At 54.5% G+C, this 26,357-nt stretch overlaps 1 protein-coding gene across 4 annotated transcripts in view; it reads left to right on the plus strand.

The window, feature by feature from the left end:
- Positions 1 to 5,102: 5,102 nt before the first annotated feature.
- Positions 5,103 to 26,357, plus strand: part of MPPED1 (metallophosphoesterase domain containing 1) — a 93,676-nt gene continuing 72,421 nt past the window's right edge. Inside the window, exons 1-2 of one of the 4 annotated variants that reach the window (XM_055374823.2) lie at positions 5,103 to 5,196; positions 18,560 to 18,861. In XM_055374823.2, the coding sequence (XP_055230798.1) occupies positions 18,638 to 18,861 (224 nt within the window). In that variant the 5' untranslated portion in view covers positions 5,103 to 5,196; positions 18,560 to 18,637. Of the gene's footprint in view, positions 5,197 to 5,363; positions 5,794 to 10,019; positions 10,653 to 18,559; positions 18,862 to 26,357 lie in introns of those variants that run through there. The other 3 variants (XM_031005597.3, XM_031005598.3, XM_063704728.1) reach the window with 3 other exon arrangements.

Below are 26,357 nucleotides of genomic sequence, written 5' to 3' on the forward strand. Positions count from 1 at the left end.
TTTCCCTGGTGTTCTTCTCTGTGGCCACTGACGGTGTAGCGAAGAGGGGCTGCCTCTGCCTCCCAGGCGCTCTCTGAGCAAGCCTCCCCTTTGGTTCCTGCCTCTAGGCCTTTGCTTCTGCTCCCTCTGCCTGTTATGCCCTCTCTGCCCTTGTCAAGGGCACTCTCCAAGCTCCTCTCCTCTCTGCTTTCCAGGAGGGACGGGAGGCCCCACTGTGCTCCCCAGCCCGTGTGCCCCTTGGCCTGGCAGGGCATGGTCATTGTGTTCTCAAGCCTCACAGCCTCTGGACCTCTTGCTCAAGGGCAGGGCTGGGCCCAAATGCCTCTGAGTCTCTGGCTTTGCTTGGCCCAGAGGAGGAGGCAGAGACAACTGCAGAGGCGGGCTGAGTCTGAACCACCTCCTGGCTTGCCCCATGCTGTGCCCATTTTTCAGAAAAGGAAACTGAGGCCCTGAGTGTTGAAGTGTGGTGTCCAAGGGTACACAGGCAGCATAGGACCGGAAGACCTGGGCCAGGCCCGGCATCACATAGTCCCACTTTTCTTTTTTCTTTTTTTTTAGATGGAGTCTTGCTCTTCTCACCTGGGCTGAAGTGCGATGGCACGATCTCGGCTCACTTCAACCTCTGCCTCCCGGGTTCAAGCGATTCTCCTCTCTCAGCCTCCTGAGTAGCTGGGACTACAGGCATGCACAACCATGCCTAGCTAATTTTTGTATTTTTAGTAGATATGGGGTTTCACCATGTTGGTCGGGCTGGTCTCAAACTCCTGATCTCAGGCGATCCACCCATCTCGGGCTCCCAAAGTGCTGGGATTACAGGCATGAGCCACCAAGCCCAGCCACATGTTCCCACTTTTTGTTGCTATCCAGGAAGTCAGAGAGGTGGCAGCCAGGGAAGGATCAGAGAAGGTCTTGAGGCAGGGCTGGGCATGGCCAGGACCCTGGACAGCTCAGAAGAGCCCATCTGCCCGTGGCAGTGCTGGGATGGTAGCTGAGATGTGCTGGGGGCCTCAGCAGGGTTTGAAGGAGTTGGTCTGGCACCAGGTGGGGGGCAGGGGAGCTGGGTGGAGGGAAGAGCAGGTGTCTTAGAGTCTGAAGATGGGCCTTGTTATCTCAACTTTATACCAGCTGGGCAGGTCTCAAAACCTCTTGGAGCCTCGGTTTTTTCATCTATAAAATGGGATTTCTAGTCTCCCTTCACAGGGAGGGCTGCCCCTCACTGAGGTCCCAACCAGGCTGTTGTGAGAAATAAACCAGCTAGAAGCCATCTGGAGAAGTTCTCCCAAACAGCAAAGGGCTCAGAGGCAGCATGTGAGGGGCCAAGAGCCATAGGTACCGTGAGATCAGGCCACCCACAGGGGAGGCTTGGGAGCCGTGACTGGAGGACCAGGAGTGGCACCAGGAGCAGCGCCCACCTCGGGAGCATACCCTCCTGGCTCCTGCAGACTGCACAGGAGCCCGGCCCTGCCTGGGCTTGGCCTCCATCCAGCTCCTGCCTGGCTTTCTGGGTGATGGCCTGGAGTCACATGGCAGGGAATGCTGCAGAGTGGGGTAGGCGTCTCATGTGGCCAGTGGTCCAATTGGAACTCTATCTGGGGGCAGGAGGAGGGAGCTCCTGGGGTCTTTCCATAGCTTGTCATTTCATCTATGAGCAAGCTCAGGAGTGAGCCTTCCCATCCCCTTTCTCCTCAAGCTGAGGAAACTGAGGCTCAGAGAAACATGATAATGTCCCAAGGTCCCAAGCAAGTTAGTAATGGAACTGGGTTTTAGAATCCAGATCCCCAGACCTGGTATCTAGAACTGTGACAGTGTGAGCTGCCACTGCTTGCTGAATGTTTCCTGTGCACCTTGCACTCTGCATGTGCATGGCCCTTGAGGTAGGGATTATTGCATCAGCTTTACAGAAGAGACTGAGGTTCAGACTCATGAGCTGTTAAATGGCAAATGCAGAATTTGGTTAGGGCATGGTTTAAGAGTAGGTATAGTCATTGCAGGCTGTACCTGAGCCTGCTGGAGGTGAGCAGGGCCCAGGGTCCCTGATAAGGTGTGGCTTTTCCACCTTGGGCTCTAGGCCTAGAGGAAGGCCCAGGATGAGGACCATGCCAGATAGCTGGACTGAAATTGACCCTGCCCTGGGCTGTGTCAGGATCCACACAGACCTGGCTGGCAGGTAGAGACCTTGTTGGGGTCTAATAGGGCCGAGGTGGGGATATGAAACTAGGGCTCCATCCTTCAAGACCCAGCTTGCGTCACGTCCTCTTGGGAGCCTCTCCCAAACCCCAGCCCATGATGACTTTCATGTCCTCTGAACTCCTCTGCCCTTCTCTGCCAGAGTGATTCCTGGGGCCTAAAACAGTGCATGTGGATATTTGCTGATTAATAACATTTCTGGCATGCTGGCTGTGAGCCAGTCACCATGAAGGACCCGAGGAAGGCATGAAAGCTTAGGTCACTCTGTCAGCGAAGCCACACAGGCCTCCAGCTCATCCCAGCCCTTGCCCTGCAGGGACCCCACACACCCCACATCCCTCCTTGAATGCCCCACACTCACCATCCTTCGTGACATCCTGATGATCGCGGGAAAGTAGGAGACAAAAAATTCCCATAAATAAAGTAGACTCCCCCAACCCCCACCCAGAATCTTATCCGGGTTGAAATTTTGCTGTATTTACTTCCTGACTTCTTTCTCCTCTTTCCCTCTATTTTTTCATTTTTCAAAACACAGAATCGGGCACACTCTGGTGTAACCTGCTTCGCTCGTTCACGGGATGGGTGGTGAGCATGGAGCCCATTTTCCCATGTGGCATTTCAGCAACAGGACTTGGCTATTTGAAACTCCCCAGACATAGCAGGATTTAAAAAACGGATCCCCTCTGGCTGGGCATTTAGGTTGCTTTCACTTCTGGGCTGCTATAAACAGCCTGCAGTTACTGCCTCAGGACGCCTTTCTGGAAGGTGAGTTTCTTGGCCAGGGGATATCGCACATGCACTTTGGAGCCTCCGAGCCTTTGCACAGGCTGGTCCCTCTGCCCGGCTGCCCCTCTCCCATTTATCCCTAGATTCTTCTGCAGCACACACACTGCCTCCTCTGAAGTGTCCTGGCTGCATGTGCTGCTCTTCTTGCCCTGGGCTGCCCTCTTCTCCCCGGTGTCATGAGTATCTGCTGACCTTCTGCTTCTCCCAGGACAGAGTGCCTTCCTTCTCTTCCTTCTCTGCCTTGGCCTCCAGCACGTAGTAGGCGCCTAGGAAATGTTTTCCAGCAGAACGAGCCATCTCCTGGCTGGTTTAGCAGTGTGGGATTGTGTGGTGTTTCTATTAGTCTCCATGAACAAGTGCCACTGTGTTATTAAATTTTTCCAAAAGCAGAATGTGTGCTGTGTTTGCCAGAATCGTTGCTCTTTTAGGAGTGGGTCTATCCTGCCCATCCCACACTCCTCATTTCCTCATCTTTTAGGGACCATTCCCTGGGCACCTACAGAGTGCCAGGCCCTGTGGGATGCAGCACTAGGCGCTGGGAAGGCTGACTTCTGGGATGCAGCCTGGCCCAGGGGAGGCATGAGGGCTACATGAGACAGTGTGGGTCAAGCTGAGAGCTCCGCGCCTGGGACTGGGTGGTGCAGGTAGCACCAGGTCCCTCTGGTGGAGAGCTCATGCTTGGCTTCAAAGCAAGTGCCGAGTGCCAGGAATATGGTAGATGCTCAATAAATGTGTACCCTGGGAAGGTAAGAGATGATGTCTGGGACTTGAGGGTAGTTCTGGTAGGACTGGAGGTGGTGAGGAAGCTGGCCTTGGAGGACAAGTGTCACAGGAACCTCTGCTCTCGACCCAGGGACCAGGAAGGCACATTTGTCACTGTCCTTTGCGATCTCCAGAGGCCACAGCCAAGCTGTGGCTTTGTCCCGGGCAGGCGGCAGGTGGGGTCTGCTGAGACACTGAGTCCAAGCCGCCTTCCCAGGCAGGCATGACAGTTTTCTCCTTCACCTCCCTCGAAGTCACCGTGCTCAGGAAGCCTGTAGCCTAGGAGGAGAAAGAGGCTCCCGGGTTGAGTTTGGGATTCCCTGAGAGAAAATTGGGGTCTAAAGACAAGGAAGCAGGAGGGGGTGACTGCCTCAGGACCCCTCGGCCAGCCCTTGCCCCCCATCTCTGGCTTGAGGGCCCCAGGCCTCCATCCTCTCCCTCCATAGCCCAGCCTCTCCCCCTCTACCTCTGTCTTTAGAGGTGCCAGAACAAGCTGTAAAAAGATAAACGTGACCAAGTCACAGCCCTGCTCAAAAACCCTCTATGGCTCCCACTGCCCCTGAAAAAGTCTATCCAAGGCTCTTCCCAATCTGGCTTCTGTTCCCTCACTCCCAGCCTTGCCACCTCATCTTCCCTCCTCTTGCTTTTCCTTTGTCTCTAGCCCCAATGAACTCACATGCCAAGGCCTTTGCATGCCGCATTCCCTCGGCCTGGATGTCTTTTCCAGGCCTTCTCTCCTGGCATACACTCATTCAACTGGGCTGTCCCCACCTCCAGGAAGCCACACCAGATAGCAGTCCTCAGGGGCAGAATAGGCCTGAGGGGCCCGCAGAGGGTGTCCTTGGGGATGGTGTGATGTGTGTGTTGGTGAAGGGAGACCCACAAGCATTTGTTGAGGGGCCTTGGGCCTCTGAGGAGCCACAGCCCCTTTTCATCTTCCTTGCAGTCTGGGAGGCCCAGGCCAGAGTGATCTGCACCCTAACTATACAAGGCCCTGGAACCCCCGTCCCACCCGTGGCAAGGGACTGGAAGCCACAGGGCCTTAAACTCCCCAGGGTAACCCCCACACTGAAGGCGATGGTCTCCGCTCTTCCCAGCAAGGCAGGGCCTCTTTACACTGGGTGTCGCGCGGTCTGAGTTCCTGACTTGTTTACCCGTCCCGTTGGGGCTCCGGCCGCTGCAGGCTACCTGCTGTGCCCGGGACTGGGGACCTGGGACTCCCGAGTGGAAGAGATGGTGGCCCAGGAGGAGGACCCCGACCTATTCAGACTGGGAGCTGGGGTCAGAGTGTCTCCGTCTCCGGAGGGGGACCTTCCAGACCCCGGGCGGGAGGGGCCCACAGAAGGGTGCCCCGGCGGCCCCAGGAGGGGGTCCGGGCCTCGGGCGAAGGCTGCGGCGCCCCGGAAGGAGCCGCGCACGCCCCTGCACGCGGTGCCCGCTGCGGAGGCCACGGATCCGGAGGTGAGAGCGCCCCCGCCCCGCTCCCTGCCCAGCCCGCGCGCGGCCCGGTCAGGGGCTGGGGGCGGGCGCGGAGAGGGGCGCCGGGCGCGGTGGGGCGGCCCCCTCCCTTTTCCGCAGCGCGGGCCCCGCTCCTCCTCCCGCGTCCAGGCCCGCGGCCGCGCTCCCTGTCCCTCCGCAGCGGGATGCGGGCTCCGAGCCCGGGCGGGGGCGGAGGGCCGAGGCCTGGCGGGCCTGGCGGGGGCCCCGGCGGGTGGCGGCGCAGGGGCCGGGACCGAGGCCGCGAGCGCGCCCCTCCCGGCGGCCGGGCGCGGGGAGGCGGGGAGGGCGGGCGTGGGGAGGCGGGCGGCGGCGGGCGGGGGGAGCCAAGGAGGCTCGGAGCCTCGCGGCGCGCGGGCGGGCGGCGGAGGGGGCGCGGGGAGCCCCCCGCCCCCCGAAGGAGGAGTCTGGCTCCCACTTGCAGCCTCGGACGCGCGGCGAGGCGGCCGCCGCCGGAGGAGCCCCCGCCCCTGCGCGCCTCCCTCCCGGGAGCCCCTGCCTCCCTCGGTGCGCGCTGCTGCTCGCAGCCGCCGCGGCCGCCGAAGAGGAGCCCGGGGCCAGGTAGGACCGGAGGCGGGCGGGGCGCAGCGGGCGCGGGCGGGAGGCCGGGCGCGGGGCGCGGGGCGCGGCCGGGACCCTCTCCAGGCGTTGGGCGACGCCCGCGGCGCTGCGCGGGGGCGCCCGCAAAGTTACTTTGGCCGCCTTTGCCGGGTGCGGGAAGCGGGCTGGGCACCCCAGCTGCCCCGCCTGCCTAGCGGGCGCCGGCGGGAGGGGGCTCCGCCAGGGCGCGGGACTCCGGCTGGGGCCGCGGGGTCAGCGAAACTTTTCCCTTGCTCGCCAGTCGCTGCTGCTGCTGGCGGAGTAGCTGGTGGAAGCAGCGGGCTGGTGGAGTGCCAGTGATGATGATAGTGGTAACAATAGCAGCCCCCGCTTGTAGAGAGCCTACTGTGTGCGCTGCCAAGCCCCTGCTGGCACTTAGGGGGGAAGAGATGGGGAACGAACGCTGGCCGAGTGGCCACTTTTGCTAGGTATTGCTGGAAACTTCATCCATTTCCTTCCATCCATTCATTCCTCCCTCCCCTCCACCCATCCATCCATCCATCCATCCACTCACTCAACACATATTTATTCCTGTCTGCTATGTGCTCGGCCAGGGGATTCAGTGGCTACCTAGACAGGTCCCAGCCCTCAAAGGGAATGTTGATCATGGAATGCCCAAACTAAGGAGCAGTTCTGTCTCCTGTGTGTTTGTTCTGGGACATGTTAGGGGAGCGTGAATTCATGCCGTCTCCCTTCACCCCGGCAGGGCCAGAGGCGTGTCATTCAGAGCACTGATGTGCCCAGGAGTCTGGCAGGCCCCGGCCTGGCCTTCGGAACTCACCCTGCTCCTTTCCCTCCCACCTCTCCGGGCTCAAGCTGGGTGGCCCAGTTGGTGTCAGGAGGCTCCACTCCGGAACTGGCCCCCACCCCTGTCCAGCTGACCTCTCTGGGATGTCTCTTCCCCAGTGCTGGGCTGGCCTGGCTCCCAGCTCCTCTCCCAGAGTTTCTTTGCCTTCCCCATCCCCATTTCCCCTGCTCTATTGAATGGCCCAGAGGAGAGCTTGTTAAGTGGCAAACAATTATGAAATTAAACTGGGGGAACAAAAGTGGGCTGGCTGTTGAATGGCGGAGCTGGCTCACGGGAGTTGAATGGCAGTGGGAGACTTGTTAGCAGGGATCTGCGGCGCTGGGGGGCGGGGGCGGGTCAGGCAGACAGGCACTGTCAATAATCTGACTGGACTTTGCAAAAAAAAAAAAAAAATTAAACCAACTTGGTGAGAAACCTGGCACAGGGCGATGTTGGAGAGGCCACCAGCTGACTGCCACGTCCAGTCGGAAGCCAGATATTGGTGTACAGGAGCCAGGGCTCTAAGAGACTATTTTGGGAGGGTGCTGACGGATTCGGCCGGGCTGAGGCAGGGGAGAACCTCAATGCGTTTGAGCTTGTGGTGCTAGGGAGGCATTCTGGAGCCAGGCGCAGTCTTCAGGGACCCTCTGTGTGGGAACCACGCATGATAAACTGCGCTTCCCCGTGCTGGGCTCCTTGCAAATTGGCTTTCTGAGTGGCAGCCCCACAACACTTGTAAAATCTTTTTCTGGAGATGGATTTCGGTGGAATGGTTCCATCGATTCTAGTGCTTGCTCACTGGAGGTACATTAATTGGGCGATGGCTAGGCAAAAGGCGATAATCCAGTCACGGAGGCTTAATCGTGTGTTCGGAAGTGTTTCAGTGTGGGACTGCCTTCCTATTTATTTCTCGGCCCCAGGAATTTCGGAAGACCTGGATTGAATGAAGCCCCTGTACTGGTGATGTGGATGGGTTCAGAGAGTCACCTACATGGCCGAGGAGGTACCTCTCATGTAACCACCCCGTGGTACGCTTAGAATCACTCACATCCACCCTGGCTGATGCCCCGTGGGCTGTGCCTGTGGACAGATAGGACAGGTTTAGATCTAGGCGAACAATAAGAATTTTAGGGTGTTTTACTTGAGCCCCAACTGTCAGGAATACACAGACTGATGTAGGGAATCATCGTTCTTGAAAAGCCTGCTTTTAATAAATTCCCAGCTCACCCGTGAGACTCTTAAATCTTCATCCAATGAATGTGGCTTAAGTTCATTTGTTCTTCTTTGAACTTGCTATCTTCCCAACTAGGCAGTACGGGCCTTGGTATGCTCACTTTATACAGGACGCATCTCTCTCTGCTTGTTTGAGGAATGACGGTGGTCGCTGGGATTCCGTGAAGGGCAGCATTAAGGAGAAAAATCAGCATTCTGGGTGCGGGTCTGGACTTCTGGAAAAAAAGAAAACCCTCCCCAAAGTGCAAGCATCTTTTAATCTATCAGAATGACTTCATTTTCCCAATTTCAGGCCTGTGAACTGATCATGAATACCGGGGCAGAGGAAATTAATCAGCCAGGCAAAGACTTTTAACAAGTAAATATTATGCACAGAAAAACATGCAATTAGTGGAGGTTAGTTAATGCCTTTCAAGTTGCATCAGGCTGCAGTTAAGGGTGGAATTTCTGCGTTATCCCTGGATTGTCTGTCAAAGTCTTTAATGTGACAATGTGACATGTCTCTCCCATCGCCCCTCCCTCACCGGGAACAAAAAAGGGTCTTTTCACGAATTCCCCCTTTCCATTCTTCTTCTCCCTGAGATCTTTCCGTTCAGCAATAAGTACCTTTGTCTGCCTGCCCCTCTGGAGCAAGGGTCCTGGGGCAAAGGGCTCCCCAGGTGCAGAGGCCTGGGAATAGCTTCTCAGGCTCCCTCCATACCCACAGATCAAAGTCAATGGCACCTCCGATAAGAGGTAGGGGCCTTCCTTCTGGCCTGGGCGCCTCACCCTCTAGGACCAGAAGTGTCCAACACTTGGGGGTGGCAGGGAGAAGAGGGGATGAAGGGACTGTTTCCCACAGCAAGAACCGTTTAGTGTAGCCTGGGGCACTCCGAAAGCCATTCCCTGCAGCCCTCGTTCTTGCTGTGTGGATGTCCCCATGTAGTGAGACCATCAGTGAGCATCCCTTCCAGACTGCCACTGAAGTTGTCTGACTTGAGTTTGAAGAGGTGACTAAAATGTCAAAAGCAAAAAAAAAAAAAAAAAAAAAAAAAGGAAAGAAACAAAAAACCCAACAGGAAAAAATAAGAGACCCCTTTTTGGGGGCGGTATTGGAGGAAAGGTATAAATTGCTTCTCAGTTAATTTGATTCACCATGGTTCTCCCTGGTGACCTGACAGGTCTGCTGCCAACACAAATGTTTTACTTTATTTTGACTTTTTTCCCCCTAATGAGACAAGACTTAGTTATACTTTATTTCCACTTAAAATATCTGTGACCAATGAGGGCAGCCCAATTTCATAAAAAAATCATAACAAATTGAGATTATGGGTATTAATTTTGAAATCAAATTGTGATTTGAGGTGTTCCGTGGCCTTTTCAGGCCTTTTCGTGAATTACTCTGTGGGGGATTTTCTTGGACCTGAACTTGGCCAGCTTAACGTCAGAACCAGGTCGTCATCATAAATAGAAGCAGCTGCGGGAAAAAATAAATAAATAAAATTCTCCCTTCTGGTTGACTCTGCTCTGCGTCCAGTTCAAAGCCAGGGATGAGTAGGCTCCTCTTTCCACCACCCCAGTCTACACCTGAAAGTTTGTTTCTATAAAATGTGACTTGTCTGTTGCCCACCTTCACATTCCCGTCTCCTCCTTCCAAGAAGGATGTGAGGCTCAGCGTTGATGCACACGAAGAGACTTTTGGCATCGCCCATGCTAATTTCATCACTTCAAGGAGAAAATGATGCCTGCTTCCAATTTCTAACACTCTCATCGTTTCCCCTTCATTTCATTCTTTTGCATTTTCCGGACAGTGCTGCAGTCTGCAAGCCTGCAAAATATATTGCACTGGCTACCTGAGAAATGTAATCCCTTCCTGCAACCTGCCTTTCCCTTCTTCCTGACAAAGCGCTTTTTAGTGTTTCAGTGTTCACAGAAGAGGCAAAGGTTCTCTCCCCCAACCCTTATTCTGCCCTGGGTTCCCTGCACGGCGCAGTGGTTAGGGGCTGGTGAGAATGGAGTTTTGCATTTGTAAGTTTGTCATTCAGGCACATTAGTTAATTGATCATACTTGGGAGGTTTCATCCTTAATTGCAAATTCCCGCACCATCACAAAACATACACTTGAACTGATCATAAAAATGGCAAAACCCCAATATCAGACTTAAGTGTAGAATTGCCATAGTGCTGATTTGATTATGCTTCAGTGACATCTGTTTAATAGATTTCCACAAGAACTGTAAATCCACATTTACTTTCTTTGCAAATTGTATTTGAATGCTGAGCAACCACAGCCCTCTAGCCTCTTCCCCTTCCTAGCCATCTATGTGCTAAACCCCCATTCCTGTTGAGTGTGACTTGATATATAAGTGGGAAGGGGACACGATGCTGAGTTTTACACATTTACCTCCTATTTCCTTTTGTGTGTGGATATGTCTGTGTGCATGTTTGAAACAGATCTGAACAGCTTCCCATTTCAACTCCATAGATACGTGACTCTCCAAGTGCTTTATTTTGAAAACTAGGACGTAGCACTTTGCAGAAGAAAAATCAGTCCACTTGCTATTATTTATGTGATCGCTGATCTGCTAGATGGATATAGAAAGCACCAAGAATTATAATAATTTATGGAGTGGAGCACTGGTTTACAAACATATTTCTCTGCCCGAGCTTTGTGTGTTTCTTTGCGTCTCGGGGCTCGTTCTGTGCAATGGGAACGGAGAATATTCAGAATTTGAAGACAAGCCCGGCGAGCCGACTGCATTCATAGCTAAAATTAAAGGAATAAGTGAGCAGCTATTTGTGGCAGACAGGACATGATCCAGTAAGTAGCACTCTTCATATTCCGAAATAAAAGTACATAATTGGAAAATGAAGCGGCAGAGACTGCTGGGGGGTGGCGGTGGTGAGGAATTAGAAAGTGTAATTTAAAATCATGTAGTCATAATTCAAAATGGGCCCAGCTAAAAGGTTTTTAAGTGGTAAATGCTTTAAAGTCACTGTGGTTGATCCTTTTGCAAGGAATAGGGGCTAATTTTCACTTTATTTGTGGATTCCTTCGTCTACTGAGCTCATCAGCTTATTCAACTTAGCTGATAATACCAGCTGCTGGCCAGTGTTTCTTTTCCTTGGGATCCCACACTTGATTGGGAAGGAGATCAAACACAAAGGTCTGTCATTTTAGGACGTGGTGGGACGAGGTCTGATTTTTTTTCTCCCGTTGGGGTATTTGCTTCTTTTCCTTTGAGTCCCTCTGCTTTTTTTTTTTTTTTTTTTCCTTTTATGGCATTTTCTACTATGGGCTCATCAATTGCATATTTTCAAGCAGAGGCAAAACAAGGAAAGAAAATATGATTTAAAAGTGATTTTTGAGCTTGTGTGGGAATTGTCGCTTGTAAAACAATTCTCCCCAGACCCCCACACCTTGGTACTTTTCTGTTAAATATTATCTCCTGCATTTTGCTTGCAGGGACCACTTAGGAAGGGTTAGTGTGGTTTCTCTGTGACATTTCGCCACATTGCAACAAAAGCCCTAGTAAGCACTGCCTTTGCTGAGCCAAGCTGGCTTTTTCTCTGCGTCGCCCTGAGCCACCGGCCTGAAGACAGGCAGCTGCACTTTTGGCTGTCCCATTAGAGAGGCTGGGGCTATTCAGTCGCTCCTACTCTCAGTTAAAGGCCCCAAGAGGAGACGGAGCCAAGGTGCGTCTAGGATCCTGGTGAAAGCTTTCCAAGGTGGGGTTCCTCAGAACGCCGCAGCGGGGATGGCTGTTGGGGGAGATGTTTCTCTGGAAGCTTCTCATGCTTAATAAGACAGTCGTTTCTGTGTGCTCATTGACTGTCATCCGAGTTTTGGACCCAGGACAGCACCATATTATGCTAGCCCCCCAGTGATTGTTAAAGAGCTGCCGATGAATGGAAGAGAAACACAGGTGGGTTCTGGGGATGGCTGCGTTACTGGCCTGGCACTGGCTTTGATCAGAGTGGCCTTTCCCTTCCAAACGAGAGCACTTTCGAGAGCCGGAGAGGATGCTGGTAATAGTGGCACAGGGACAGCAGATGTGAACTGGGGCTGTCCTGGGCCTGCGCTGACTTTGAGAGGCCTGTGTTGGCTGGAAGTGATGCTTCAAGTCACACAGTGAAGCAAAATCTATCTTTGGTCTGCAGGGCAGCAGCTCCTCTGGTAGTGCAATGCTCCAAGATCTTCCTCACACATCTTCGGACAGAGAGGGGCCACCAGAATGATCCAAGCATCTCTTTTGCAAAAATTCATCTGCTGCTGAGATGCTCTGTGTGAGCCAAGGCCTCTCTCTCTCTCCTTCCTGGGCCTTCAGCACACACTGGCTGGCCTCGCTGTTTGGTGGGGGCCTTCTTAGGGGCCCACAGACCCCCTCCACTGCAACTCCTCAAAATAGAGTTCTGAGGAGGTCTGTTGTCTGCCTGGCTGGTTCGCCAGGTCTGAGCCCTTGGAGGGCTAGTTTCGTGTCTGGGTCCTGTGGCTCCCAGAACAGGATCTGGCCCAGAGCAGGAGCAGCAGTGGGTGCGTTGGGGCTGACCAGTGCCCTGCAGTGTCCAGATGGGGGTGGTGGTGAAGAATTTGCCTAGAAAAACGAGTCGAGGGTGGGTTGTAGTGGACGTGTCCAGCCACAACTCCCTGGGAAGTCAAAGCCTCAGAGTCTTACTCGGTGGGGCGAGAAGGAAGGGGCCAGGCACCATGGGCTTTCAGGCAGGAGAGGAGGGGTTGCTTGAAAATCCCTTCTGCATTCTTGAAATTTCCCTGGGGAGCTTCTGAGTTCATCAGAACTTTCTAACTAGAGGGGAAGAGACATGGAGTGAGCACCTCCTGTGTGCTAGGCCCTGGCAGGGGCTTTTGAATCTCCTGTGTCCTTCAGTGCTCCAGCAGCCCAGGAAGGAAGGATTGAGAATCCACATGTTTGTAGATGAAAAACCAAGATTAAGTGGGGGCAAAGCTGCTTTTGAGTCCTGCTGTCAGACTCAAAGGCCTGTGTAGTTTCTCTCATTCATTCATTCATTCACATATCATTTTATTCTTTGGCGTTTCATTCAGTTCAGATAAAAAGCCGACTGTGTGTTGGGAGTTTTGTTACAGGAAGCCTTGGGGGCTGTGGGTGGAGGCTCCTGACCCAGCCAGGGGAGGTCAGGGAAGGTGTTTCTGAGGCTCTGAGCCTTCCTGAGACTGAGTGGGCTTGTGTCAGGAAACGAGGGTGAATGCAGGGGTGGGGTTGGGTGCAGGGCCTTCTGGGCAGAGGGACTAGCATTCGTGGAGGCTTCAAGACAGGACCCCCTCTGTGCCAGGGAAAGCCTGCATGACGGAGCCGGGCCTGAGAAGCGGGAGTGGGGCTGGGGCCAGGTGCAGCCTCCTGAGCTGACCTGAGGTGCTGAGCTTCACCTGAGGGCGGCAGCTGCTCTAGAGGGTGCTGGGTGTGCCAGAGGGAATGGCACGGGCAGAGGTGAGTTCTAGGACATTCCTTCGGGAGGCCGGTGTGGTGTGACCATGGTGATGGGGGGTCAAGACCGCCAGGAGACCAGACAAGTTTGGGGGTGGGGGGTGGTCAGAGAGAGGCACAGAGAGGTGGGGCCTGGAGTCGGACCTCTTTCCTAGACACCAGCTTTCCATACAGTTGGCGTCAAATGGGACCTGCTCCTTGGTGTCTTGGCTGACACCCAGGTTCTCCTTGGAGCACCCTGGCCTCACTGGACTCACAGTACCCAAGGAACAACAAATAAATGTCTCTGAGAGGAAAACGGAAAGAGAAACCATCTGATAAGAGAATCAGACTTTGGAAAAGCAAGCTCTTAGAACCAGAGGGAATTTTTCAAGGAGTGCTAGGCTGGGGGGACCTGGAGTCTCCCATTCTGGGTTCACTGGGCCTTTATGGGCAGGTACAAGGCTCGTTCCAGCCCCTCTGTAACCCCTCAAGGGGACCACTGAAGAAGTGGAAACAGAGAGGTTGAGTGACTTTCCCAGTGTCCCACCGCTCAGCAGCCTGAGATGGAATTTAATGGGAACCCCGCTGTCTCTGACTTCAGAGTCCAGGCTGTCCTCCACGGCATAAGCATGCCAGTGATCCATGACAACGAAAGAGTGAGGCCACTTATCCAGGCCGCCCAGGCCTCAGGGACTTAGCACTTCCCCTCCCTCTGCCCAGGTTCTCATTCCCCAGGTCGGGGTGTCATTGGTGTGTGAGGTGATGCCGCTTCAGATAGACATTTTTTTTTTTTTTTGAGATGGAGTCTCACTCTGTTACCCAGGCTGGAGTGCAGAGGCACGATCTCGGCTCAATGCAACCTCCACCTCCCCGGTTCAAGTGATTCTTCTACCTCACCCTCCTGAGTAGCTGGGATTACAGGCGCCCACCACCACGCCCAGCTGTTTGTATTTTTAGTAGAGACAGGGTTTCTCCATGTTGGTCAGGCTGGTCTCGAACTCCCGAACTCAGGTGATCCTCCTGCCTCGGCGTCCCAAAGTGCTGGGATTACAGGTGTGAGCCACCATGCCCAGCCCAGAGAGACCTTTCTTGATCACCCAATTTAGTCACACCATCACCCTGTTCTGTCTTTTTCCAGGTACTGATTATTAGCTGAAAGTGTCTTTTCTGTTTAATTCTTTGTTTACCTTATTGTCCCCGCCCCTACCCCGTCCCATGTTCCTCAAGGGCAGGAGCCTCTTTGTTTTTCCATTGCCCTTTCCGGCACCTGGAACAGGGAGAGCATGTAGGGCCGTGGCTAATGGTTGTTGAATAAGTCATGCGTTCATTCATTCATTCCAACCATCCATCCTCCCCCGTAGTTCCATTTTGGGGAGGCATCTGCAGCCCCATCAGGATGCATGACTTGCTTAAGGTCACTCCGCTGGACTGAGAGCCAGGCTGGGAGCCCAGGCGGTCTCCCTGCGGCGGGTCCCGGGGCACCACTGCATCGCTCGCGTGCTGTGCTGTTTTGTGGACCGGGTGTGAACGCTTCCTAGCTCAAAGCTGTTTGTTTGGGAGATGCTGCGCCTCCTCCGTGGATCGGCTGCACGGGGGAGAATGCTCGCCTCCTCGCACGGTGGCTAACGTGCTGCTGCGGCTCCATAAATATTAAATGGTCATTAAAAGAAGCCGTTGCGTTTCCAGTTTCCCGGATTTCTCGGAGCAGGGCCCGTTGCGAACCCCCTTTATGTGAAATGCAGCATTTCAGCGCGGAGCGCCTCCAGGAGCCTTGCCGCCTGCCTTTCCCGGCTGAGTCCCTTTGGTGCAGAGCGGTTCTCCCTCGACTGCAGGCTGTCTGCATGCTAGCGCCTGCTCCTCTGGGGCAAAGACGGGTGGGGGCCCCTGGAACCCCTTTTCACAAGGGCTGTGCCAGCCTGGCAGCCTCCTTGCTGGATATGCAAGGTGGGTAAGATGGAGAGGGGGCAGCGACTCTTCGGTCTTCAGCTAAGCTCTCCTGACACCCACCCTCTGCCAAGCCTCTGCTGGGCACCAGGCAAAGTCTCCAGACATTCTGTATGTCCTTCTGTCCCCTCATCGTCTCTGCATCCATGCCTCCATCCATCCGTTTCTCCCTCCCTGCCTCCATCCATCCACTAATACTACTGATGAAGTATTTGTGATAGGCCGTGGGGTGATCATGTTATAACAATAATATTAGCTAACATGTATTGACCACTTACTGTGTGCTAGGCTCTGTGATCAGCAGCTTACATGTGTCATCTCATTGAATATTCATGACTCTACAAGGTAGGGACTGTTTTTCTTTCCATTTTGTAGAAGAGGAAACAGAGCCTCTGGAGGTTCAGCCGCTTGCTCAGGGTCACAGAGCTGCTGGGGGCCGGAGCTGACACATGGGGTGCACAAGGGGGGAGCCCGACCCTGCCCTCAGGGGACATCCGGGCTCTTGCTGGGACCCTGAAATGAAGGCCCCAGATCCAGGCCTCTCCGAGGACACCCCGGCATTGCTGAGAGGAAGGGTGTCAGCTTCAGCCAGCGGGAGAGGAGGGCAGAGCCGGAAGCCAGGCAGCTAGGTCTGGGGGCCCAGCCCTGCCACCTACTCTCTGTGCAATGAGACGTCACTTCTGTGGGATGTACCCTTCATCATTTGTCAAACGTGAGACATGGGCATCAATATCTGTCTCTTAGTGGTGAGCATTACAGAGGAAGACTCTCAAAAAGTGTTGGACTTGTGTGGCTCTGAGCAAGAGCATGGCCCCTGTGAGCTGTAGGCCTCCAGGTGCAAGAGGCCACCAGGGGCCGGCCTGTGTGGCTCAAGTAGAGGCCAGACCAGTCGTAGGGCCAGACCATGCAGGGTCTTATGGTCAAGGGATTTTATCAGAGAAGCCACCGCAAGGATTTCAAGTAGGGATGTGATGTGGTCAGCTTGCATTTGAGAAATATTTGAGTTCTCCAGGGCCCGTCTGGCACCCCTTGCTCCTGGAACTGGCCCCTTGGTTCGCACTTGACACCCTCGTACCAAGGGTGTCCAGTACTCAGGCAGCACCTGCTGACAGCAGCTCCTCAATATGCAAGGATCAAATTGAGCAGAATAGTGACTGTGACCATCACAGCTGAGGTGAGCCGGCGCATGGGACCCACCAGGCATTGTACTCAGGATTCCTGCTTACTTCTTCATTTAACCTGCACAACCCCCAGGAGGTGGCATTGCTACTATCAAATCTTTTCTTTCTTTTTTTTGGGATAGAGTCTCAAGGCTGGAGTGCAGTGGCGCTGTCTCGGCTCACTGCAACCTCCGCCTTCTGGGTTCAAGCAATTCTCCTGCCTCACCCTCTCAAGTAGCTGGGATTACAGGTGTGCACCACAGTGCCTGGCTAATTTTTGTATTTTTAGTGGAGAGAGGGTTTCACTATGTTGGCCAGGCTGGTCTCAAACTCTTGACCTCACGTGATACGCCCGCCTCAGCCTCCCGAAGTGCTGGGATTACAGGTGTGAGCCACTGCACCGGGCCTCAAATCCGTCTTCTAGAAGAGGAAGCTGGAGGCTCAGAGAAGTTAGGAAGTTGGCTTAAGGTCACACAGCAAGTCAGCCATGCTGGGGCTTGACCCCTGTCCAGATCTGGGCGGGCCTGGCTCAGAGTATGCAGCGTCCTGGAACTTGGCATCTGGTGCCCTGAGGCCTTTCCCAGGCCTTCTGGGTGCCGGGCAGCAGTTACAGACAAGAGGGGTGCAGGCCCCTGCTCCCCCACCTACAGTTCTGTTGCATAGCACCTGCAGGGAGAGCCAGTTCACTTTGAAACAACCCATAGGACCAAACAATGGCGCAAGTGTGTCCCCAGGAAAAGGGAGATTTTTTTCCCCCTTGTCTCTGCAGGTGGAGAAGAGGGATATGTTTTGGGAATCAGGAAGTGTCTTTAGAGGTCTGTGGGAGAAGGAGGATGTTGCTATTTATTTCACCTTCTAGGGAGATGGTCAAGATTTGAAAAAATTAATAACCCATTTCTCCTTTGCACGTAATTAAAATGTTCTCCAGTCTCTAATTTTTGTCATTTTCCTAATCTAATTTGTTTTCTGACTGTGTCGATTCTTCTTCCAAGCGCAAAGCAAAGGGGATTTTTCTTCATTTAATGTGATTGCGATATGACTGTCCAGGAATAGTTTAAATGACGTTATTTTCTCCTTGGTTAAATACAGCGCAAAAGGAATCGTCGGAGGGTCTTAATGACCCAAACTGAAAACAGCGACAAAAAGTCTTCAAGGCATTTCCCATTTACACAGTTTAAAAAATAATTATGAAAAGGAACAAGACAACTCGATGGTCTGAGTAACGAGGCGTCGGCCGTTGTGCTGTGTGCTGGGGTAGGATGGGGCCTCACCCAGGGCCTGCATTTCCAAGTTTCTACAGAGTTCTACACTGACCCCAAGGTGGGGTCGGTTGGAGGGATATTTAAGCCCAGTAAATATAAATGCAAACTGCACTTCCCAGTGAAAAAGATTTGAAAAATATTGCAGCATTCTCAAGCTGCAATTCAAAGATTGACGGGGCACATTAGGGTTCCTGAGATCCTTACGAGAGAGACGGTAGTGAGGCATCGGAGGAGGTTTTTGCAAAAGGTTCCTCCTCGCTCACCATCTCTGCCCCTACCTGCACTACCACCCCTGAGCCAGTGGGTATGTGACCATCTATGTCTGGGAAAATCCCTTCTCAGGGCACCACTAAAAGATATCTTTAGATGAAATTGATGTCGAGGGAGGAATTTTCGCCCGTGCTGTCTCCACCTGCTCAGGCTTGCAGGGGTGTGGGCGTGGGGCCATGTGGGTGTGTTTGGGGGTCTGTGGAGGATGGGGGAGGGTTGTAGGAGAATCCTTCCTATTCCCCAATTCTGAAAAGTAAAACTTAACTCACCTGTTTACAAAATACCAGCCATTGTCTTACCCCAGCTCACTGTCACCCTGTAGGCTCGGGAGGATTTTGTTGAAGGAAAAAAAAAATGTCTTAAGTATTTAAACACGTTGAGCCATGCATGCATCCGTCCACAGTGCTGTGGGTTGTTTTTTTTTTTCTTTTTTTTCTTGTCCCCTCCCTCCCTTCCCTTTTCTTTTTACCAAAGTATATTCATCAAACTGCTGAGTTGGAAAGATTTGTAATGAGTTTTTGAGCTGTACGACTGTGTTTTTTTTTCCTCTCCCCCCACCCTCTCCCTCTTTCTAAATCTTCATCTGACATTAAATAAAGCAAATCCCAAACAGATTAACTGTCGCACGGTTCTGCTCCGTCTCCTCAGTCTGTTTCCAGGTCTGGCGGGGGGCCGGGCTGCGGTGGCGGCAGCGGTGGGAGATGCCGGGGCGGCCAGCGGAGGTCCATGTGGCGCTCTAGGTGGGATGCCGGCGTCCTGAAGGCGGAGGCCCTGGCCCTCCTCCCCTGCGGCCTGGGCATGGCATTCTCCCAGTCCCACGTGATGGCCGCTCGGCGGCACCAGCACAGCCGGCTCATCATCGAGGTGGACGAGTACAGCTCCAACCCCACCCAGGCCTTCACCTTCTACAACATCAACCAGGGCCGCTTCCAGCCACCGCATGTGCAGATGTAAGTGGGACCGGTGGGGTGGGGGTGGGGGCGGTGACGGCCCCCTGGGGTGGGTGCATGGTCTTGGGTGCCTCCTGGTTCTGGGGGCACTGTAACAAGCATTGAATGTTTGTTGACTGCAACAATTCTGGAATCCTAGGATCATCGGGGCTCTGAGTTGGGAGGGACCGGCAAGAAGTTGCAGATGGATGGCCTGTGGGCCGATTCTGGCCGCAGTCCTGTTTCACTTGGCCAGGAGCATGTTTTACAAATATTTAAAGATGAGGTGGATGCACAGAAAACTCCAGACTTCTGGCTTCACTTTATAAAACCCAAAGGCCTGGAAACCCCAGGCCCACATGTCCTCCTGGCAGCGTCTGGCGGGGGCCACATTCCAGATCCCTTTCTTGGCACTTGGGTGGGGACCCCTGGTCTGATTTACGCTCCTCATTGTACACATGGGGAGACCGAGCCCCAGAGAGGGGAAGGGGCTCGCCACAAGCCCCATGGCAGGTTAGGACACCAGTCTTGGGCTCCTTGTTTCCCCTCCCTGCCCTTCCTTTTGTCCAGACCCTGTGCTTCTCTTGTGAAAGCAGAGATGCTTTTCCAAAAGGACTGGGGGATTCTGTTGTCTGCCCCTCGGGGCGTTGGGGGTGCTCAAGCAGTGAGGCCCTGGGGAGCACACAGACTCAAGGCCCCCGTGAGCAGCAGGAGGACTTGTCCTGATGCCTGTGTGCAGGGCCAGCCTTTCCCTCTCTGGATTTCCCGAGGACCTGGAAAGCTGTGGGTAGCTTGGGGTGGCTCCAGAGGTGGTCGAGCTCCTGGCCCTGCTCTGGGTGGTTCCCTGAGTTCGTGGAGCCCCCCTCCTCCTTTATCCCCATTGCTCCTCCCATGAGCCCTGCACGACAGAGCTTACCTGGTGAGGAACCAGGGGCCCAGGCCTGTGAGGTGCCCCACCCTGCTGGCAGGTGCCAGAGCTGGACTTGAACCCAGGCTTCCTGAGTCCAGCCCGGGGCTCTCCTTGCTGGGCCTCCCGCATCCTCGGGCTGTGATGTGTGTGGATGTTCATGCTTCTGCCTGAGAGCGGAGGCCGTTGTCCCCTTGGCTGTTGTACCTTCACCCGGCCACTCTGGGTGCCCACCCCCAAGCTGGGTCTGGATGAGGGATGACCCCTGCAGAGCAGGGAGGTGACAGCACAGGGAGGGGGGAGCTATGACAGGGGCTGATCCAGTGCTGTAGGGCCTACGGGAAGCCTTCCAGACTGCCTGTGGGTCTGGTGCCCCAAAAATGGTCCAGGCCCTGGGCCGCCTCTGGGGCTGTGATCTCCATCTTGGGGCAGCGGTGCTTGTGGCATCCCAGCCGCTGTCCCTCGGACCACTCGGAGAAGGAGTTGAGGGGGTTTCCAAACCCTGGCCTGGTGGGGTGTGTGTGAGGGCGCGACCTCCCGTCCCTGTGCGGCCTCCCTCAGGCCTGGCCTCTGTTGTGGGGAGAGAGAGGTGCAGGGAAGGGCTCTGCAGGGCCGCAGGCTCCAGGCGGGGATCGCCCTCTTCCAGTGGCACTTGCCCAGGAAAATGCTTGTCTCCGTGTGGGGCCACAGGGCTAGTGTTGCCTGTGGCTGCCTGTTTTATTTTTTGGTAGATTTCTATCTGGGCTGCTGCCTCTGGTTTTCTGTTTTTGGAGCCCGATTGGCGGGTTTGGGCAGGAAGGAAGGCCCCGGGCCTCAGGCTTGCCGCTCCTGGGTCTGTGAGACTTGAGGCCTGGGAGGGGCTGCAGGGATGGGGGCCTTCCCTGGGCTGGGTTTTGTCTTTTGTTGGTGAGGGTCATCCTCCAGCTGGGTGGGTCAGAGGTGACTGAGCCTGAGGTCCCGGGAGGCCAGGCTGAACTCCTGCCCAGTGGGCAAGGAGAGAGCAGCAAGGCCTCCCAGGGCAGGTGGGGTTTGTGAGGGTCCCAGCACCACACACAGTGGGACCATGGACAGCTGTCAATCACGGTGCCCCTGCCTGGGCCAGGCACACACTTAGGGAGCTCCTAGTCAGAGAACAGAACCAGGGAAAGAGGAAGACAGAGAGTGGGGGCCGAGGAGGTGCTTCCCAGTTTCAAGGGATCCAGGAAAGACCCCCTGGAGAACTGGGTAATTTCTAGGTGAAGGCCAGAGCAGGAGGAATAGGCATAGCAAGTTGGGAGAGAGTGTGAGGAGGAAGTGGGCCAGGCAGAAGGGGCGGCAGGTCGGAGCCTGCAGGTGGCTAGAAGACAGGGGTCTCTGAGAACTGTACGGAGGCCCAGCTGGGCAGGCAGCAGGGGTTGGGGGCATGCAGGAGACACCACAGGCCCCTGCAGGCTGGGCTGCATCCTGAGGGTGGGTGGTGAATGACTGAATGAGAGGGGGTGATCTACTCCATTTAACTGAGCAACCCAGGGCCATTCATTCATTTGTTGAGTCATTCATTCACGCATTTGGGATGTCTGTGAGCTGCTGAGTTTCTCACTGTTTAGGACCTTGGGCGCTGAGCTTGCCTGCTTGGATGGGGTTCATGCTGCTTGGTGCCTCAGTTTCGCCAACCTGGAGCTGGCTACTCCAGGTCGAGGGACCACATCTTCCCCTGAAATTCCCCTTGCCGTGCCGCCCTCCTTGGATGGCGCATGCGCTCTGCATAGCTCGGAAAACTGGTCCTCACCCCCCGTGACACTAGTCCATGCATTCTCAGTGGAGGAAACAGCACCTCCAAGGGGTGAAAACTGGTTCTCGGGGGTGGGGGGAGGTGAAAAAAATGCTGTGCACCGTAATATACTGGGGATGAAATAGTTAAATCCTCATAGAGAAGGCACAGTGGGCAGCACGCATTCAGCATTGGTAGCACGTGCCAGGCCTGGTGAGGTGCTTGGGACCCAGCAGTGATCGAAGGCACCCCTGCCTGTGCTGAGCTTACATCCAGTGGATGGCAGGCAGTTAGCAGATGGTCATGAAAGCGTGTGATGCTGGTGATGGTAAGTGCTATGGAGAAGGAGCTTAGCTGGGGAGCTGGAGCAGGCCCCGCAAGGATTCACACCTGGCCTGCCCCACCCCATCCTGGACTGCTCTGCACCACCACCTCCGGCAGAGGGGAGAGTTCCCGGCTTCTGCTGGCTCCGAGGCAGCTGGGGTTTGGGTGGGGCCCTGGAGGGAGCATGCTCCGAGCTCCAGCTTTGAAACACAACTTAGCACACAGCTGGGTAAAGCCAGGGTGGGCACAGGGATGAGGGGGCTGCTGCCTCCCACTGCCCCTTCATTCAGACTCCACACCCCAAGCTCGGAAGCATGCAGGCTGCTGGTGGTGGCTGAATGGATTTCCATGGCGAGTCGGCTGCTCCCTCCCAGGAGCGTTGGGGGGATGGCTGCCACTTCCCGACATGTGATTTGTCGCCACCCTGGGCTTTGTCTCCGGGGTGAGGGAGCGAGGGAGCCTTATTTAATAAATCCACAATTTATATTTAATAACAACAATGACAGTCCAAACATGGCCTCTGGTTGAGTCCTGTGATTTATGCAGTTGCCCCCAGAGACCCTGCTGGTGACGAGGCCGCCTTTGCTTGGGTAATGAATCTCCGGAGCTGGGCCTCTAGGTTGTGAGCAAGGCTGAAGACTCCTTGCCCCGGTGACTGATAAACCCTATGGGGGTCTCAGGAGGCTCTTCCAGGCCCAGCCCTTCTGCTCTGGGTGGGTAGGCGGACCACTGGCCTGGTGGTCAGTAAGAAGGCAAGAGTGAGTGTTGGGGGACAGGGTTATCCTGGAGCTCTCACTGAAGTCCCCAGGGCCATGGCACCAGGCACAGCAACTCCTCTCTGACCTTTAAAAGTCGTTATGGCAGAGACTTGAGTCATCGCTTAAAGGCCCTTCGAGCCCCTCAGGCTGCACCGGGTCCTTGAAGCTACCGCAGAGTGGGATGGAAGCCCACAGCTGCGTGCCAGGCCTAGAGTAGTCCCTTTGTGCCTTGTTCCTGGCCTTTCCTGCTGTCCCAGGTCAGTGTGGACACCCTCTCTACAGATGAGGATGCTGAGGTTTTGGAAGGTGAGTGTGGGGAGCTGGGATTCCCACCCAGTGCTGTGTGGCTCCTTGGCCTGTCCACACACTGAGAGGCTCCTGGAGACATGGAGCTCAGCCTGGAGTGCAGGGAGGGGGACAAGGAGCAAAGCAGGTGGGGAGGACTCACACCCCGGCACTGCCTGGCTCTCATCCTGTCCTGCTGGGCAACAGATGCGGTGGCTGCTTCCAGTTTCTCAAACATTCCAGTCTTCCTCCTGCCTCAGGTCTTTGCACATGCTGTTCCCTCTGATCCCAGCTCTTTGCCCTGTGAGCACTGACTCCTCCTTCAGATCTCACCCAGGTGTCACCACCTCAGGGAAGTCTTTCCCGCTCCAGCTCTAGGTGCTCAGCGCTGGGCCTTGTGGCGCACGCTTTGTCGCACCTGATTCAGTCTGTGCTGACACATTCATTTGTGGGAGGATTTCCCAAGCATCTCTCCCCTCCACAAGCATGGAGCTGCATGCCTGGTGCCTAGCACAGGGAATAGGAAGCAGGAAAGAGAAGAGAGTGAGAACAGGACAGGCGGCAAGACTCAGAAGGAGTGTCAGGGATCACGGAGGACTTTCTGTGGGGGTGGGGGTGGCATAATCCCTGGGTGTGGAGGACCAGCTGCACTGTGCCCTCTGTGGAGTGGGCCACTTTAGGAAGAGGGACCAGCAAGAGCAGATGCCAGGATGTGGGAAGGAAGACAGGTGTGGGGATGCAGGAGGGTCCTGTGGCCAGGGTCCCCTTGGACGCAGTGCTTTGTGGGAAGAGCACTGGGCAAGGGGTTGGGGCAGTTGTTGTGTGATGCTGATCCAGCCAGTCATTGCGCCTCCCCAGGCCTCAGTTTCCCCATTTGTAAAATGAAAGGAAGGGACTAGAGGTCCTTTCCTACTAAAGGAAAGGCTGATGCCCAGTCACACGGCTGGATGAGTTGTTAGAAGCTGTCCCTGCCTGGACCTTCAGAGCACCCCATTTCTGCAGGAATAGGGTTACGAGGGGTAACAGCCTCTGCTTCTGATGCCTCTCTGGGCTTTTGGCACCAGGAACTGCACTTGCACAGAACCAGTGGCTTATGGGAGAGAAAGAACCAAGAGCAGGATCCAGAGGGCACTGCAGGGGTGTTGGCATCAGGGCTCCAGCTGTGAAGGTTGGTGAAGTTCTCACAACATGACAAAGAGGGAGTGGCTTGTCCCCACCCTACAGAGCAGGGCTGGAGCCTGGTGGGGTCCAGGGGCACAGCGAGGAGGAGGTCACTGAGCTGGGGTGCCAGCCTGCGGTCTGGCGTCGGAGGCTGTGTTCTCTCCTCTGTGCTGTTCCTGCTGCCAGGAATCCCATGGGAAGAAGATCGGTGTAGGCTGGGGAGAGCTGGAGATGGGTGTCAGGTCTCAGAACCACCCCAGTAGGCAGAAGCTTTGGGGAAGTTGAGTTTGGCTCCAAGAAATAAGAAGCCTTTGCTTCCACGTCTTATCTCTGGTCCCTGCAGAATGTCACTGAGAACCATTTTGCACTTTTTTTTTTTTTTTTTTTCCTGTGGTCACAAAGTGTTGAGATGAGATGCCCAGATTCCTGTTGTGAAGTCCTGGGTTTAAATTCCACTCTTTAACTTAGTAGCTGGGAGCTTGGGCATGGACTAACTTTTCATTGTCATTGCAAGTATCAGAAACACAACTTAAGTTGCCTTAAGGATGAAAAGGAGTCTACTGGCCCATATTAAGAATTTCAAGTTTGGGTCTAGCTTCAGGTATAGCTGGATCTTCAAATTATGCCCTCTTGTTCACTGTCTCTTTCTATTGTTGTTGTTAATTTTTTTTTTTTTTTTTTTTTTTAGACAGAGTCTCACTCTGTTGCCCAGGCTGGAGTGCAGTGGTGCGATCTCAGCTCACTGTAACTTCCACCTCCCGGGTTCAAGCGATTCTCCTGTCTCAGCCTCCAGAGTAGCTGGCACTACAGGCGCCTGCCACCACACCAAGCTAATTTTTTATATTTTTAGTAGAGACGACGTTTCACCATGTTGGCCAGGCTGGTGTTGAACTCCTGACCTCAAGTGATCCGCCCGCCTTGGCTTCCCAAAGTGCTGGGATTACAGGCGTGAGGCATTGTGCCTGGCCTCTTTCTCCATATTTTGACTCTTTTTGCTCTTTCCTTCACTTGCAAACATAGTCAGGTTTCTGGATATACACAGGTATAAGGATACACACATGTATCCTTATACCAAGCATGTCCCTGGCATTGAGAGGCATTCAGTAAGATTTGTCCATAGGTTGATTGAATGAAATGAAGTCCAGCCTGGTAATAGTCCAGCCTGGTGTGAGTTCTGGACCCAAAAACCAGCTTCAAATTTCAGCTGCACCAACTCCTGTAGCTAAGATCATGGACAAGTCAGCCTTTTCTGGGCCTCAATTTGCTCACCTGTAAAATGGGGCTACCCATAGTACCCTGCTTAGATGGTCATTATGAGGGTGAAGAGAGCCACTGCCTGTAACGTGCCCAGCACATAATGAGCTCTTGATGCGTGGGGATCATTGAAATCATTATTGTTGTTACTATTTCAAAGTTGAGCATTTGTTGCAATCCAAATAGCTGGGGGACTGTGTCGGGAAATGAGAGTCTATTTCTTTCTCTGGGGATGACTAGGTCTGCATCTTCGCTGTGCTCCAGAAGCCTCGGGGTGCAGGGAAATACGAGTGGAGTTAATTAAAGATCTCTGGCTCCAGCAGCAGGCCCAGCCCAACCAGAGTCCTCAGAACCGCACTGCTCTTGGCTGGCTGGTGGCGGGCGGGAGCTGAGGCCCTCTTAGGGCTCCTCTGCTAGGCAGGGCTCCCAGAGGGTAGACTGTCGGGGCCCTAGCAGCTCGGGGGTGGCATTGTGCTCCCTGTCTCTCCCGTCTTCATCTCTCTTTGTCTCTTTGACTTAGTCTTTGCCACCTTATGACATCTTCAAAACCTCAGAGACACACAGAGAGAGAGACAAACACAGAGAGAGAGAAAGGGAAGAGAGGGAGGGAAAGAGAGAGGGAGGAGAGAGAGAGAAAGGGAGGAGAGAGAGAGAAAGGGAGGAGAGAGAGAGAAAGGGAGGAGAGAGAGAGAAAGGGAGGAGAGAGAAAGGGAGGAGAGAGAGAGAAAGAGAGAAAGGGAGGAGAGAGAGAGAAAGGGAGGAGAGAGAGAGAAAGGGAGGAGAGAGAGGGAAAGAGAAAGGGAGGAGAGAGAGAGGGAAAGAGAGAGAAAGGGAGGAGAGAGAGAGGGAGAGAATATGAATGAATGAATTTGATTGGCTCACTTGAATTCCTGTGCCAGGCCAGTAGCCCAGTAGCAATTGGCTGCCCTTGGTCTGATCAGCTGTGTGTGTGGGGGCGGCAGGGTATGTAGGTCACACCAGCTGTCTGTCATGGGGAGTGGGGGTCATTGGGGGCCCCAGAGGACAGAAGAGTGGTGGGAATTTCTGGGAAGGAGATTTCAGCTTCCAGACCAGCTCA

Source organism: Gorilla gorilla, chromosome 23 (assembly GCF_029281585.2).
Source record: "Gorilla gorilla gorilla isolate KB3781 chromosome 23, NHGRI_mGorGor1-v2.1_pri, whole genome shotgun sequence".
Classification (NCBI taxonomy): Eukaryota; Metazoa; Chordata; class Mammalia; order Primates; family Hominidae; genus Gorilla; species Gorilla gorilla.